This window comes from Podarcis pityusensis, assembly GCF_964106645.2.
Source record: "Podarcis pityusensis genome assembly, chromosome: 9".
Lineage (NCBI taxonomy): Eukaryota > Metazoa > Chordata > Lepidosauria > Squamata > Lacertidae > Podarcis > Podarcis pityusensis.
The window spans coordinates 54,906,533-54,924,018 of NC_138034.1; the positions used below are offsets into that span (position 1 = coordinate 54,906,533).

At 44.8% G+C, this 17,486-nt stretch overlaps 1 protein-coding gene across 2 annotated transcripts in view; it reads right to left on the reverse strand.

The window, feature by feature from the left end:
* Positions 1–17,486, reverse strand: part of ARHGEF38 (Rho guanine nucleotide exchange factor 38) — a 57,353-nt gene that overhangs the window by 5,749 nt on the left and 34,118 nt on the right. For both annotated transcript variants that reach the window (XM_081020291.1, XM_081020290.1), the window contains exons 6-12: positions 15,942–16,141; positions 14,381–14,514; positions 9,532–9,636; positions 8,514–8,636; positions 6,927–7,247; positions 4,316–4,456; positions 984–1,182 (exon numbers count right to left, since the gene is read on the reverse strand). In XM_081020291.1, the coding sequence (XP_080876417.1) occupies positions 984–1,182; positions 4,316–4,456; positions 6,927–7,247; positions 8,514–8,636; positions 9,532–9,636; positions 14,381–14,514; positions 15,942–16,141 (1,223 nt within the window). The remainder of the gene's footprint in view (positions 1–983; positions 1,183–4,315; positions 4,457–6,926; positions 7,248–8,513; positions 8,637–9,531; positions 9,637–14,380; positions 14,515–15,941; positions 16,142–17,486) is intronic.

Genomic DNA, 17,486 nt, shown 5'->3' on the forward strand with positions numbered 1-17,486 from the left:
AAGGAGTATGGAAACAGTGGGGAGACCACTTGGTTCCTCTTGTCCACCATGTTCTCTCATATACCTAGTCTGGGCCATAATCCTCCCAGTGAGGCTGGGCAGAAGTCACTGGCGGTCCCTAGTCTTACAACTAGTGTTGTTGTGGTGTGGCAGGCCACTCTGGGTTGGGTGACACAGAAGGGGTAACAAAAAAGGGGTTTGGCCCTTTGAGGTCATGAAGAGGGCAAGAGTGACACCTCCTTTTTTTGTTGTTTTAGCCTTTGGAGGTGAAGGAGGAAATATTGTGGGTGATGCCTTATTCCATGTAAGTAGGAGAGATAGCTGCCAAGGTGGGAATGTAGCTGCTACCTATAAATACATGTTTGCCTACTTGGTGGGTGACGCTGGTTGCGTCTGTTGTATTTTAGTATTTTGGATCTGCTAATAGTTGTTATGGCGCCCAATACGTCAGTTGTTTTAGCTTATATTGATGTTTAAGAGGTTATCTTAGATAACTTATTTAGTTATGTTATCTGTGCTACTGTAAAATGTGCATTTTAATTTTCTTTTTTCTTTTGTATTTGACTTCAGTCTGGGATATTTTTAGGGTGTTGTAAAGATTTTATTTAAAACATGAAGCGTTTCACACACCCCTAAAATATATACTGCCAGTTAAAGACCAGAATTCTGCAATTCAGAAACCCAGTACAAGCAGGATAGAATATAAATTAAGAACAGCTTATGTGTTTTCGTAAACTCCATCATGTTGGAAGTTGCTCTGTTTTGCACCAGCAGCGCCAAATCCTTACTCAGGATAATGCCACTCATGCTAGGTTAGGTACTTGTGATGTGAGCCATGACCAGCTCACAGGGCAGGCTAGAATACTACTCGCAACCTCTGTGAGAAGTCACAACGTGGCACAACAGGGCTGTTGCATCCATATTTAATAACCATCACAGCCAAAGGAGATCCAATATTGTGATGAATGTGCCTGAGGACTTACTTCCAGTGTCAACAAGCCATCTGCCAGTACTTCCGAAAGGATCCTTTCGTTCCACGACAGCCACCAATTCTCCTTCGTAGAGATCAATATCAAACTCCTGAGTGGCGTTGCATTTGCGCTTGGCTTGGTACAGCAAGTCTGAGTTGTATGTGGAGAGTATCACGGACCTGTGGCTTTCAGTCTGCCGTGGAAATTCAGGCTGGAAACAAAACAAAACCCAGCTTGAGACATACTTTCAATTGCAATGCCATAGGAAAGCATATTCAGGGTAAATCAACATTCCTGCTCCTCTTTCCTCCACCATATACGACAATCTCTGTCTCATTCACTTTCCCAATCAATCCCCATCACACTCCCTTGGCAAGTCGGTATTATTCAGTATCTCTTCTTCTTCTTTGGCGATCACTCGTAGCCCAGTAAGACTGTCTTCCAAAAACACAGTTTTAACAGTGAATCCGTAAGTATCTAGGGACGCGGGTGGAGCTGTGGGTTAAACCACAGAGCCTAGGACTTGCCGATCAGAAGGTCGGTGGTTCGAATTCCCGTGAGGGGGTGAGCTCCCGTTGCTCAGTCCCTGCTCCTGCCAACCTAGCAGTTTGAAAGCACCTCAAAGTGGGTGCTTCCGGTGGGAAGGTAAATGGCGTTTCCGTGCACTGCTCTGGTTCGCCAGAAGCGGCTTAGTCATGCTGGCCACATGACCTGGAAGCTGTACACCGGCTCCCTCAGCCAATAAAGCAAGATGAGTGCCGCAACCCCAGAGTCGGCCACGACTGGACCTAATGGTCAGGGGTCCCTTTACCTTTACCGTAAGTATCTAAATTCAGTAGCTGAATAGGTATTTGAATCCTGGTAACCCATGTCTAAATCTAGCATGTTGCTTATTGGAATACTCTTGCTTATTTCAACACAGAGCCATGGCCAAACCACTTACAGCATTCAATGCCCCTTTGTATTTAATGCTTCTTTAAAAAATGAGATAGTGGCCACTGGGTGTGTTGATAATTAAAAAAAGGATGCAGCACATGTGGAAGATGGTTTGGCTCTTTCTTAAAGTCCTGACAAAAAACACTCATTTGAAGCTATTTTCACAGGGCTGAAACCCTCCATTGGTAGCACGGGAAGAAAGGGTTAAACTTCCCTTCCTCACCTGCTCTAACCCCCGCTAGTTATCAGCTCCCTCCAAAGAATGCTATTCAATATATATTTTTTAAGTACACTTTAACACCATGCCTAGTTTCATGCTCATTTCCACTGACCTGGGAAAATAACAGCTCGCACACAGTGATTTGTCATTTCGTAGAAGACGTGCCCGATCTAACAATGCCTATGTGAGTAAACTGCTCGTGTAAGTAGGGTTTTTGTGGAAATCGGCTGCTGGGCTCATTGTTAACCATGAACTATTGGGCAGACTGCAGTGCCATGGCATTAAATTCACAGGTTAAAGCTGTGTACAAATTGCTGTAGCGAACAGAGGCTTATTGTACATGGCAGATAGTCTGAGGTACCTGTGCGCTTTACTTTGACGGCTGTAAGATTAGTCCTCTATGAATAGTCATGTAGAGGAAATTTGCCTTCGCCTCCCGTCTTAACGCACTTATCAGTGTCGGTGTCAATTAGCGGGAAGCATTTTGAAGTCACCCCGCACAAAAGTGACAGGGACGTGTAACATCACAAGGCTTGAGAAACCCGTAATCCACGGATTATGCTGTTTTAGATATGGAATGGGAAGTTACCGATAGAGGACAAGCAGGACTTCTACACAGCTCTTGGTGACATTGTGCACTAGACACGTCTAAATCCCAGCACTCCTTTTTTTTTTAAAAAAAAAATAATAATAATAAAATCACCTGCCATCACTATGAAAGGCATTTAAAGGTTTCCTGTGTAATAAAAAAAAATACATCGGAAGACTAGAATTGCTATACAGATGTTTAGTGGGAAATGTGTCTGTGGACTGAATATGCACAAATCGAAGAGGAGCTTACGACAATGGCATTGCCAAGGGCTGTGGAATGAAATGTCAAGCGTGTTTCGGAGAGGAATGGCACAGGGTGGCGTTTGCTTTCAGAGGAATGCATTGCTGGGCACACTTTTTGGAGTTCTGGACCAGGCTAGGCGCAATAAGAGAGATCCCATGCATTTCTGTTCCCTGCCTAATGTTAATAACAGAGCGATACCCAATTCAGATTGGGAGCATGATCCTTTGGAAAAGAGGGATTAACTCCTGATCCTTGTGCCTTTCCCCTGATTAATGCCAGCTACTCCCCCAAGCTGAATTTCTCTGCTTTCCTTTGGACCACATCAGTGAGGCTGAGAGAGGGGTCTTGTTGTCTGGGCAGCCCAGGACCTGCTTACTCCCCAGGGAGGTCACTTTGGTGCTGCTAACACAGCAATTTGACTTCCCCCTGAAGGCACACTCCATTGTCTCTTGAGACCGATGGGTGCCAACAACAGCAACACAACAACAATTCCCACAAGTTGTTATTTGTTGTGCAAGCAGAATACACTGTGCAGGGCTTTGTTAGCCCTTTGTTAGTCCTGCCCTTTACTTCTATGCATACCTCCTGGAAGTTGTGACCTGTTAAAACTCAACGAAACTTTGGAGCCAGACTAAGATGAACTTACACCACATTTAAATCAATGGGACACGCTAGTCATGACCCATGGATTTCAAGTCCCACGGATTTCAATGAGCACTAGGTGCAAATCCTTAACCACAAGCCAGGTCCTTTTGAGCTCTTGACTTTATGCATCAGGGATGGGGAATCCATGCCCTTGCCCATATCTTTGGACTACAACTCCCATCATCTGTTGCCATTGGACATGCTGGCTGGCACTGATGGAAACAGGAGTCCAACATTGTCTGAAGGACCACAACTTTCCCATTCCTGCCGTGCATAATCCAAGACTCATATCTCAAGTTTATAAGCAAGATTAGTCTTTTCTTTCCAAAGCAAATGACTGCTCATTTAACAAATAAAGTGTACATATTCATGTATTGAAAGTAGACAGTAGAACAACCCACAGAAAGTTAAGACAGCTGAAACTGAAATGCAGCCCAGTCAACTACTGTTGTTGACACAGCAGTAGTTTGTAACAACTCAAACGGGACTTACTCCCAGGTAAAAATGCATAGTAGGATTGGGGCCTTAACAGTGCATGGGTGAAGGAATAGGGTTGGAAGGGAAGCTAAAGACATTTAGCTTTCAGTAGATTCAATTGGCAATAAAAATGTGGTTTCTATATATTTACTTCTCTGCCCGGCATTTTGCTTTTCCTACAGGAGTTCCCAAACTTCCAGCGGGGACTCCTGTCAAATGTATGCTACAAACCTGGAGAGGGGTTGGCTTCTTTTTTTCAAAGCTCAGCTTTCTCTCAATGAAATTTATGCTGTTGTTTTCTTTGACAAAATTCAGACTGTGTATGTCTTCGAGCACCTGGTGCTGAACTTCGCTGATGCTTGGAGACGACAGCTGTAAGTTCAAAAGAGGTTCAAGTTTACATGATTAGTCACAAGCTGTGATGGATTGGGGAGTATATATACATAATGCTGGTTCTGATTTGTCAGGCTTAGAACAGCATCACTGCTTTTTCCTGTGGTGGGGCTTCTGGCAGAAGCTCATCAGGGAAAGCCTGATGTTGTACCCCTTGATTTTCTGCAGACACAATGCTGAATTTTTGATGTGAACAACACATAGAATCATAGAATTGTAGAGTTGGAAGGGACCAAGAAGACCCATCTAGTCCAACACCCTGCAATGAAGGATTTTTTTGCCCAACATGGGGCTTGAACCCATCACCCTGAAATTATCAGCTGAGCTATCTTCTCCCATGGGTAAAAAAAGACTACCCTAGTCTAGATGGTAACCTTTATTATATATCTAGCTATCCCTTGAACCATTGGCCTTCAATTACCATTGGCCTTGGCCCAGCATGGGAACGACAAGGAGTTGGACTCCAATTACATCTAGAGGGCCAGAGGTTCCCCATCCCTAGCCCAGCAAGATATGAATAAGCCCACCTCAAAAGCTTCCATGCTTCCCTCTCCCCTATGGCTAATTGGGGTTTGGCAGCTTTCGTTTCTGCTTTTAACCATAGCCTGATACATTACACAAACCCAGAACTGTGCAGCTGGCTTTTTGGAAACTTGTAGATGTTAAAATTAACCGGAGTTTCCCAAGACTGACTGACACAACAAACTGTGGTTAATCACAAGTGGAAGCAGAATCTTCTAAACTCCTCCTTGCAGCCATGCTAGAGAATAAGAGAGGGGAGGAAGGGAGGGTGCAAATCAGGAGAAATATTATGCTCATTAAGCTAAGCTATAGTTTAGTGTGACATCCCCACGCCCTCATTATCTTGTATGCATGTGTTTGAGGAGTAGCAGTATACACTAGGACACTCTCTCTCACCCAAATAAATATTTCCTTTGATGTTTTCATTTTCTTTCCAACACGCCACTGCACATGAGAGCAGAACTACGCTTCCCACCGCTGCTCAGTTGCATATATTAAACTCATTTTAATACATACACATTGAAAAACACTTATTACCTAGCAACAATGCTGAGTCAATTAAAGGGAAACAACATCCAACTAGGTGGCACAAAACCTGGTTGAACCAAAGGACGCTAGAGGGCACCCTTCACACACTGGCAGAACCACACTACAGAAAACCAAATAATATGCTAAGAAGCATGTCATTTTCTGGGACAGCGGGGAAGGCAAAACTGTCCAAGCACACAATCATTTAATAACCCAGGCAGCCCAGCCCCATATCTGTTTAATTGAGTTCAACAGGGCTTAATTCCAAATCAATGAGCATCGGACTGCAGCTGTACTATATCCAGGATTAATTCTGGATAGAGATACCCTAACCACGGTGATTTTTTGCTCTGGTATCATCCAGATCAGAGAACTTCAAATCCCGAGTGGCAAGTCATGGAAGAAACCAAGCTGGTTATTTATCTGGAGAGAGATAAACCACAAGCCTGGGTCTGGACATCGCACTAAACCAAACTGTGCCTTGGTTCACAGCAGCAGCAGCAGGACCAGAGGAGCAAAGCAGTCACAATATTCTCTCCAGGAACCCACACATCTGCACGTTCACACTAAACCATGGCTTGGCATAGTGTGACTGGCTCATAAAATAGGGCTGCCATACAGTATGTCCAGACATAGCTGAGATTCGTCCGTCAAAAATGTTCAAAAAGTGGCAAAAATGTCTGGGGAGCCCAGGCGTATGACAGCCCATATCTGAAGGGTTGATTTTTTGATGCTTTTCCTTAAAAAAAATAAAAATCAACAACTTTGGCCCCCCAAAAAGCTCAAAACTTTTGTGTCCACATTTTCACTTTTGGAAATATGCCAACCCCATTGGAGTTGGAGGTGGTCTTGCCCTAATTTCATGCAGCCTGTTAAGAGTGTTGGGAAATGTAGCTCTGTTAGGGATGAACTACAGTTTCCAGGATTCTTTGAAGGAAGCCAAGTGCTTTAAATGTGCAGTAAGTGTATGGTGTATGGTGTATGGTGTGTGTGTGTGTGTGTGTGTGTGTGTGTGTGTGTGTGACCCAAGTTCATATTACAGTGGCACCTCGGGTTAAGAACTTAATTTGTTCTGGACATCCATACTTAACCTAAAACTGTTCTTAACCTGAGGTACCACATTAGCTAATGGGGCCTCCCGCTGCTGCCCTGCCACTGCCATGCAATTTCTGTTCTCATCCTGAGGTAAAGTTCTTAACCTGAGGTACTATTTCTGGGTTAGCGGAGTCTATAACCTGAAGCCTGTAACCCAAGGTGTCTGTAACCCGAAGGACCACTGTATTTGTCGAATATAATTCTCCTAGGCTTTTGGTTTTTAAATAAGATTTCAAAGGTGCATAGCAGACAGGCAACCTTAATTGTAATCATCTCAATATGAGTATATCTACAGCCGACTTACTGATGTGAGGGATTCCCCCATGGAATAGGATTGCAGTGCTGATGACATCATCCCCCGCAGGAGAGTGACGAGGCAACACAAGCAGTTGGTCACGATTTGCTTTGCTGCCCGGTTGAACGTCTGGAGTTCCTCCACCAGCTGGGCATTGAGAGCCTCGTATTCTTTCCTGGCCAAATCCATCTCCTCTCCCGCCGCCTTTTGGTGGTAGCTATTATAATCCAGCAGTTTGTCATAGCGCTTCTGGATGAGCTTCTGAGGGCCTGGGAAGAGGGCCTGCAACACTGACAGGGGGGCCAAAACCATCTTCTCTACTTGCTCTGCCTAGATGTGCACAGGTAGGGAAAGAGAGACAACAAATAAATCTTCACCACCCACCTCTCCTCCTTTAAAGCTAACATTTCTCCTTCTCTACCAGTTACATATCCACAGAATGGTCTTCCCTCTGAAGTACGTCTCACCTCAACCTGGTAACATTCCTTTGGTTTGATTAGAGGGTCAGACTTGTACCTGGGAGGGCAGGGTTCAAATCCCCACTCGGCCATGAAGCTCGCTGGGCAACCTTGGGCTTCTCAGGCTAACCTACCTCAGAGTTTTCATTGTGGGGATTAAATGAGGATGAGGAGAACCATGTACAGTGGTACCTCGGGTTAAGTACTTAATTTGTTCCGGAGGTCCATACTTAACCTGAAACTGTTCTTAACCTGAAGCACCACTTGAGCTAATGGGGCCTCCTGCTGCTGCCGCGCCACCGGAGCACGATTTCTGTTCTCATTCTGAAGCAAAGTTCTTAACCTGAAGCACTATTTCTGGGTTAGCGGAGCCTGTAACCTGAAGTGTATGTAACCTGAAGCGTATGTAACCTGAGGTACCACTGTACCTGGAGCTCCTCGCAGGAAAAGGTGGGATATAAGGGCAATAAGACAAATAAATGCATTTTAGGAACTGATGGGTTAAGTCGCTTTTTAATGATGATGCTAATTATGTAATGTGCAATAATGATTTTAATGTTTCCGTTGGCTATGTATTATGTTTTCAAATTGCCGTATTTTTGTAAACCTCCCAATTTTGGAGTGAAAGGTGGGGCATAGAAATCTATAAATAAATATGTGTCTGGGGATTAAGGGCGGAATTAATCACAGGGTATAGCCCTGATCCAGCACAAGAACTACTCACGCCACATCTGTCTGTGAGGCAACGTGATTCCAGAAAAACTGTTGTAAGGCTATCAACACATTTACCCTGAATTTAGAACCCTTGGCCCTGGATTTGTGTTGCTTGCCTACACAAGTACAGAGGCCTTTCTGCTGCAGACATTTCCCCTGAATATGTGGAAAGCTGGAAGGAACCATGAGGCAGCCCTTTTTTAACTCATTTTGCCCCTTCATGCCAGTAATGACTGACAAGGGCTGAAATCTTCCTTCCTCCTCATTGTGGAAGGCTAGAATTTTTATTTGCAAGAAATCAGGGCTTCAGGAAGCTGGGTAAAAAAACCACACCTTCTGCTGGCTTTGTTGCAGAAGCAACAAACTTCCTTAAACTCCCTATCCCTTATCTTTTGTTTGAAACCAATATCTTTCAAGAACATACATATCGTTCGCTGGGCTTTTCAGCATTAATCAAGGTGTTTGAAGAGCCACTTTCCTCATCTTCTTTCTCTTGCAGAAAATCTTGAAGTTCGGTTACATTCTGTGCAGCTAGAAGCGTAGACTCCTGGAAATGATGAAAACGATGAAATGGGCAAAAGATGCGCATGCTCAGGTGTACACGCAAATGGAAGAGGATGCACATGAAGGAAATGAAACGGCTAGGTCAAGGTTGGGCCATTTGTGGCCCATCCAGATGTTAATGGACTGCAACTCCCATCTGACCAGTGTGGCCAATGGTCAAAGATGATGGGAATTGTAGTCCAGCAAGATCTGGAGGTTCCCCACCCATGTGCAAAGCAGTCTGCATTCCCCTCCAATGCTAGCATGTGTTTCAGTGGATGACATCCCCACTAAGGAAGCTAGAAGTCTGTTTGACTTGATATTCACTTAAAACAGAATGAGGTGCACCAATGGATAGTTCGTTTCAGAGGATCTTGTGTGAAAAGTTCTACCCAAGCAGGAAATTATCCCTGCAAAGACCGGACTCTGCTACAATCTCTCTCGTTTAGATTTGTCATATTTCCTACTTGATCCAGGAAGTGTTTTAGTTTTTTCTCATGCTTACACCAGCCTGCAAACCACCATCTTCTTCTGCACCAGGCCTTTGACCAAGGATGAGGAACCTGTGGCCCCCGCAGATGTCCACTTCTCATCCTCCCCAAACAGCATGACCAACAGTCAGAGATAATGGGAGCTGTTGTCAAGCAGCATACAGAGTGACATGGAGCCACCCATGCCTTGGACTAATATAGCCCTAAAAGCTTTTGCCAGGAGCCACACTAATTGAGGTCTAACCTTCATATCATTATGCAACTTGAGAATTCATCCTGGTCTTTTGATTTAAAACATCTCATCCAGTGGATTCAAGTTTCACACTCATTCAGAAGCAGCTAATATTCGCTTGCAACATGCAAGTAGCAAATGGATTCTTTTTTTAGTTGTGCTGCTTTAACACTCACCTTCAGATGCTGTAGAGACACTGAAATATTCTTCACGCAGAGTTTGACTGTCTTTTCCAAACTTCTAAATAACTTCTCCTCTTTATTAAAAGTTTCATCTTTCACCTAAAACACAGGGCAACACCGAGATCAGGAGCAGAGGCCACTCATTAGTAATTGGTGGAGTAGCCCTAACACTAGCAGAGATATTGCATAAAGTATTTCTGCATTCCTTCCACTGAAGCTACAAGAATAGCTTTAAGTGCTCTTAGACTGTGGTCTCATTAAGACATAGTGATAAATTATGGCTTATCATTATTGGAATGAATGAGCTGAGCCAACCTCAAGCCAAGAGGAGGAGAGGAGGTTGGAAGATTATGTTGTCATTTTTATCTACGGTTTGTTGTTTCTTCTGGAGGCAGACAAACCATGGTTAGTCTTAGCTAGAAAGACACCTTCAGACTTTTGTTTATGTAACTGACTTGTTTCAGTTCAAATGAAATGCTAAAACATGGCTAACTGGAAGCTTTTGTGTCAATTTTCAATCTCCTCCTCACAGCTGCATCAGAGAGGGGAGGAATGCATAAGTCCAAGGCTCACACAAGCTCATTCACAGAACGCTAAACCATAGTTTAGAATTGTGCCCAAACCAGGCCTATATCTTGTCACATTTCATTTCAGTCCCTTTGCCCGTGTTCCCAGATATACCCTTCATCCTCTCAGAATTACAAGTTCCATTTCATTCTTTTAAAGGTAATGCTGAATTTATGCAATTGTTATCATAAGGCAAGAGTGACACAAATTTGATCAAATTTGCTGGCAGTGGGGGAGAGATGTAGTGTGGGAACCTGAGAAGGGAACAGTAAGCAACCAGTAAGTTGTATCATCTGCAGAAAGTGGAGAATTGAAGAAGTACTGTGTGTTTTTATGAATGGATAGATACCCAAAGAGACATCCTCCACATTGATGAGTCTGCCTTCTGTATAATCAATAAACGTCCACAAAAAAATGCACATGAATTAAGGGAGTGTGTGTTTGTGTGGATGGATGGATAGATAGATGTTCTCCACCCTTATGAGTCTGCCTGCTGCCTGGGGTCATGCTCCATATCCCCCCCACCATTTGAAGCACAAAGAGTGAATATGAGGGACAGGGACTTTTCTGTGTGGGACCTTTTGATGAACAGCTCAGCCATGACGTTTTCATTGGAGTTTTTCTGGTGTTGCTTTTTAAACTGCTCCATTGATGCTATTGCTTTAATTCTGTTTGATTGCTATTCCTGTGTCCGCTTTAAATTTTTGAATTTTTATGATTTTGCTCTATTCCATTAATTTTATTGCTAGTGATTCTACCTTTACAGAAAGGTATATATATATATATATATGTAACAATCGCTGAGATGGCTAGAGCGCCGGTGGCGGATAACTCATTCTGAAGCTGACCAGACACGGGTTAGAGCTCAATGTCAAGCCTACTAAGTGGTGGTCTTGACAGTGAAGAAGACTTTCTTCACCACCTCTATTGCATCTGCAGAAAACAGCAGCAGGAGACTCTTTCAGGTGGTTCGCAATTTAGTGGAACCACCTGTTCCATCGGGGCCCAGTACGGGCCACATGATCTCCTGAGTCATTTTGGACTCAGCTGTCCATGGAGGCGCAGGTCAATTCTGTGTCCAGGGCAGCTGTTTATCAGCTCCATCTGGTACGCAGGCTGAGGCCCTACCTACCCACAGACTGTCTCGCCAGAGTGGTGCATGCTCTAGTTATCTCTCGCTTGGACTACTGCAATGCACTCTATGTGGGGCTACCTTTGAAGGTGACCTGGAAACTACAACTAATCCAGAATGCGGCAGCTAGACTGGTGACTGGAAGTGGCTGCCAAGTCCACATAACACTGGTCTTGAAAAACCTACATTGGCTCCCAGTACGTTTCTGAGCACAATTCAAAGTGTTGGTGCTGACCTTTAAAGCGCTAAACGGCCTCGGTCCAGTATATCTGAAGGAGCATCTCCACCCCCATCTTTCTGCCCGGACACTGAGGTCCAGTGCCGAGGGCCTTTTGGCGGTTCCCTTGCTGTGAGAAGCCAAGTTACAGGGAACCAGGCAGAGGGCCTTCTCAGTGGTGGCACCCACCCTGTGGAACACCCTCCCACTAGATGTCAAAGAGAAAAACCACTGCCAGACTTTTAGAAGACATCTGAAGGCAGCCCTGTTTAGGGAAGCTTTTATTGTTTAATAGACTATTGTATTTTAATATTCTGTTGGAAGCCGCCCAGATTATTAAATAATACAAATTCTCATGCATGCATACATACATATGCAAATATCTACGACTGTGACAATGAAGCAGATATGAAGTAGGGGAACAGCATTGCCCTAGAATGAGGGCAGTGCAAAACATCTGTCTGGACCACTCATGCAGAAATGTGAACCTCATGAGATAGAAGCCATAGTGTGTGGCATGAAGTTGTCACACCTGACCTCCTGATAGCTGTGTTTCTGCTACTTATTTCGGAGGTACAGGGAGAGGGATTGAGGCAGCAGGGAGGTTGACACAGTGCAAATGTATCAGCAGCAGCATTGGATTGGCTCTGCCAGTACATTTGCACCGCGCCAACCTACCTACCCCCCCTCTCTCCTGGTATGCAGCAGTGCCTTGGCTTTCAGGAGATTGGGTAAGCACGACAACCCCAACATGCTGCCCGCTATAGGATAAAAGATTTTGAACATAGTGTGTATTGCAAAGCTATCCCACTGCAGTTCATAAACACCTGCTAACCTCCTGCGTGCTTGGAACACACATGCAACTGTTAAAAGTTTTAACAGCAAAAAGAAAAGGAGGAATGGTAAGCTTAAGAGAAGTGACAGAAATTTCCCTTTGCTTGTTAAGTAGGGTCAGCAAGATATCAGAGAAGCACGGGGTTGATTTTATGACACTTGCCTAGACTTTCATCTTTATGATGCTCTCTTAGCTTGCATAAAAATGTATACGAGCAATGCATCATTTTATATCATGCATTTGTCTGTCCCTCTGCTCATTACTGTACTTCTGCAGAATTAATACTTGCGCAAAGTTTGAGAGAGACTCTATTATTTCAGAGGCTGACCAATACTTGCCCCGATTTGTAAAAGAGGGTTGGCGTTTTTATTTGCTTCAGTTTTCTTTCTTTGTATAGAAGAGAGAGAGAGAGAAGATGACGGCAACAACCTTGGAAGTGTCAAATCTGGTCTTCTCTTCTAATGCAGTAGGAGTTGCTGCAGATGTCAGAGATGTGAAATGTGAGTGCTCTGAACCTCTAATTAAAGGGGGGGAAGGATGCTCAGTCATTCATAAAAGCATCATCTCCTCCCCCCACTCATAGTGTTTCTCCAGTATTTGAGTTTGAAAAGTGTTTGCAAAAAGAACACCAAACCAGAGAGAATTTACTGTCTGAATAAAAATAGCTTCTCTTCGCAATTAAGGACATTTCACGGTGGCTGGCATTGGAAGGCTGCGAGTGCTGCTAGCAGATAGTTATAACTTGTGTGTATGTGTGTGTGTGTGTGTGTGTGTGTGTTGTGTGTGTGTTTGGAAGATGTGGGAGAGTCACATGGCTCATCCAAACAGGCCTCACTCTGGGGACTGGGAGAACTACATTAGCAGTCTTAGTCAGTGCTATTTTCTAGAAAAAGAGGTGCCGGAATTCACATGAACGTCTCCCCTGTTCTCTTATAATGCAATGGTGGCCACCTGAGAGATGCTGGAAGAGAGTTCTGCTGAGTTCTGGCTGAAAAAAACCCTGGTCCTAGTCTCCATAGTCCAGATGTAACATAGGATATACCGTATTTTTCGCTCTATAAGACGCACCTAGTTTTTGGAGGAGGAAAACAAGAAAAAAAATATTCTGAATCCCAGAAGCCAGAACAGCAAGAGGGATTGCTGCTTTCATTGCGCAGCGATCCCTCTTGCTATTTTGGCTTCTGGGATAGCTGTGCAGCGTGCATTCGCTCCATAAGACGCACACAAATTTCCCCTTACTTTTTAGGAGGGGAAAAGTGAGTCTTATAGAGCAAAAAATACGGTAATTCACAATGGCCACCATCAGTTTTCACAGCTGATAAGGCCACATTCATTGCCCACACTCTTCCAAGAGCTATCATAATGCCTTTTACTTGCCAGGATGGAGAGATTTTTGTCTCCATGTGTGTAGAAACCTTTGGCCTTTGTGTGGCTTAGCATATCAATGTAATCATTCCATCCATTGCCCATTTTTTACTCTAGCGTCACATACTATGACTTCCAGCCCTGCCCACTCCTGACACGTGGCCCCACAGAAGGTTGCCAGTGGGGGAATGCACCCTCGTTTGAGAAACATGAATACAATATCCATTTAGATTCCTGAATTCCTTTGCAAAACAGGGAGCCATGCTGTGCTGCAGAGCCAGAATGAATGTTGCCTGCTGTGCTCTCAAGTCCTCTTCCTGCCACAATAAATCTATTAATGATGGACAGTCCCATCATATGAGCAGCTGCAGAGACTGTGTGATTGCAGCTCCCTGGCTCCAAGGGGGTGACAGTGATGGTTGGACACTCCTGAACCTCTGTGCTGCATCAACAAGCCCATTCCAGAGCAGAAGATGCAATATAAGCATTGCCCCTTCTTATCCCACTGGAAAAGCAGCCCCATCAGAAACACAGGACTTCTTCTGAAAATGCCAAGCACAGAGCCTTGTGCTGCAGTGCCCAGTGGGCAGTCCTGTCTGCCTGTCGAATTTGATCTGCAAGACCGACCCTGATTAGGGGTCTGGCCAATGGAGCAAAAAAGCTTCTCCACTCCTAGTTTACGCCCTTTAAAACACTCTGTAAAGAAAAATGCCAGACACCTAAATACCTGAGGTTCTCCTCCAGTCAGAATTTTCAGGTGGCCAGTTACTCTCTTCGATTTTTTACTAATCGAGTGAATGTTTAGTCTTGCAAATTTCTCTTTTAAAGATTCATCTTCGTCATTTTTCTTATACTTCAGCACTGCAATTAGAAAAAAACACATCAATACATCAAATCTGCATTTATATGGGGCTTATCCTACTGTCCTTCAAAGTCATGAAGAGACCAACAAAAGACAGAAAGAGATGAAGGTTACTACCTATGGAAATAACAAGGATAATGAAAATCATTGTGGCCATATAAGCTTTTAAAAATCCATCTCTCTAATTGTTCCTGTTGTTTGTAGTAGCTCCTTTGATGCTATTTACTGCAGAACATATAATTCCGTGTGCTATAATAATTTCCATGCCTTCACGATTTAAATCCCTAGTGAATTTGCTTGACAGAAGCTGAAACATAACAAGAAAAAAATGCCCCAACTTTCTTATACACCTTATGCAAATGCAAGAATCCAATGGTGGACCTGAAACAAATATAATATTTCTTTTTCTCCCTCACTAGTTAAGACTAGTAGGCTGGAAGTCAAATACTGTATGCTGTTTTTCTCATAAACATCTGAGGTCACCTAGCTGGTAACTTGAAAAACAGAATGTTGAACAAGACGGACTTTGGTTTAATTCTGCAAGGCACACATTAACATTTTTAAAGGACCCATTTAATTATCACGGTCAGTGGCTGTGTTCAGATAAATTATGGTTTATCACAACATGAATAAGACTTACATCCTGCCCCTCTCTTAGCTAATCCTGACCTACTCCTCTCCTCTCCCACCACGCAATGGAGTTCAGAGGCTTTCATGTTAGGAAGTTTCCTTTCATTAAATATAGCAGGCATAGCCAACAGGTAGATCACTGGACGTTTGTGGTAGATCACTAGCAGATCACTGGCAGATCACTGGCTTCCCCCAAAGAAGCACAAGAACTTTGGCTCCCCTAAAAAAAGCTAAAAATTTTAGCCCTGCAGCCCATAAAAAGAAGCTCAACAACTTTGAACTGAACCCCAAAAAAGGGGGTAGATCGCTGCCAGTTTTTAATTCTGCGAGTAGATCGCAGTCTCTTGGGAGTTGGCCACCCCTGAAATATAGTTTGCACTGTTGTCCAAACCCAGAAAAACCAGACAACTTCAAACCATGGTTTATGAAGCTGCCTTGTTTCTACTAACCATAGTTGAGTTTAGCCAGTTTAGTGTTTAGACACACCCTAAACTGTGGCTAAACTAAAATGTAAGCTTCCAAACTCCTTCTCACAGAGCATGCACCCAAACTGACATGGGAACATAAACAATACCTGGAAAGGCAGTTGAAACATAGGTTGAAGCCAAGACTTATTGCATTTTTGAGAGCACAAGCCAAAAATTACAAGAACCCCACTGGATAAGGCCAAAGGTCCATGTGTCCAGCATCCTGTATTCTCCAGTAGCCAATGAGATGCTTCTGAAAAGCCCTCAAGCCGGGTTTGAAGGAAATAGCCTTTCCCTGCAATTACCCCACATTGTTGACACTGTCTTACCTAAATCCTTTCTTCTTTTAAGTTCATTTATATTTGTATTCATGCCTTTCACAGCAACCAAGGCATCCTGCAGTGCTGTGTGGTCCGGGTGGGACCTGGGAGTTGCATTCAAGAGCTCACATAGCAACAAGGGATACTTCATCACACGTTGGATGGGTTTGATCATCAGAGATCCCATGTCCAGCAGGTTTGGTTTCCCCCTGAAATTTAAACAAAGCCCTGTTAAGTCAACAAATGAGTTCCTGAAGCTGGGGGAGAGGATGGTCTTAGTTCTTTGTAGTGGCTCCTTTCACAACAAATCCATAACTGGCGAAGCTATTCCCTTTACTGTAAAATATCTAGTGGATGAAAGAATATATGAACTTTGGAAAAACAAACAACTGTTATCATGAGTCATTCTAATTGCAGGTATACCTGCTGCTAGCTAATGCTAATATTCTTTATTGATGTGGCTAATGCTTCCAGCTGTTTGATGCTAGGAACATTTTCACCCCTGTAAAAATTACGATTAGTTGTCACAATCAACCATTTAGCTTTGTTCCACTTGCCATTTAAGCTTTCTTGCTATCTTAAAAAAAGGTATACACAGATGTTTCAAGAAACAGGAGCCTAGGGTGCTGAAACAGTGTTTAGGGTGCTGCATGTGAGATCATATGATTGCTTCCCCCTAAAGTGAACAGCAAGCAATGGTGGCTATCGTCTGTCACCACTACATAGGTACCATATTTTTCGCCCTATAGGATGCACCGGCCCATAGGACGCACTTATTTGGGGGGGGGGGGGGAATAAAGAAAAAAAATTATTTCCCCCCCGAGCCCCAAAGAGCAAAGAAGCCATAACAGCGAGTGGGATGGATCCCGCTCGCTGTCCTGGCTTCGTTTTTAGCCTCGGGGCTGCGGGTCCAGGAGCGAAGGCGAGGTTGCGCAACCTCACCATCGCTCCCAGAGCTTGCGGGGCTGGGGGCGGGGGAAGCCTGAGCTTCCCCAATCCCCAGCCCCCAGAATGGGTCCGGGAGCGATGGCAAGGTTTTGCAACCTCGCCATCGCTCCCGGAGCTTGCTTGCATCGCTGGGAGCTGGGGAAGCCCGAGCTTCCCCCCGTCCCCAGCCCCCAGAATGGGTCCGGGAGCGATGGCGAGGTTGCGCAACCTCGCCATCGCTCCCGGAGCTTGCTTGCGTCGCTGGGAGCTCGGGAAGCTGGAGCTTCCACCGTCCCCAGCCCCCAGAACGGGTCCGGGAGCGATGGCGAGGTTTTGCAACCTCGCCATCGCTCCCGGAGCTTGCTTGCGTCGCTGGGAGCTGGGGGCCCGAGCTTCCCCCGACCCCAGCCCCCAGAACAGGCTGTTGCCCCCCGGGCACGCAAGGCACGGGGCGTCCTCTGGAGGGCGCCCCGTGCTTTGAGCTGCAGGCTGCCGCCCGCAAGCCTTGCGAGCCCGCGGGAACTCCCCCCAGGCGCGCAAGGCTTGCGGACACCTGCGCGAAGCACGGGGCGTCCTCCGGAGGGCGCCCCGTGCTTTGAGCTGCAGGCTGCCGCCCGCAAGCCTGCA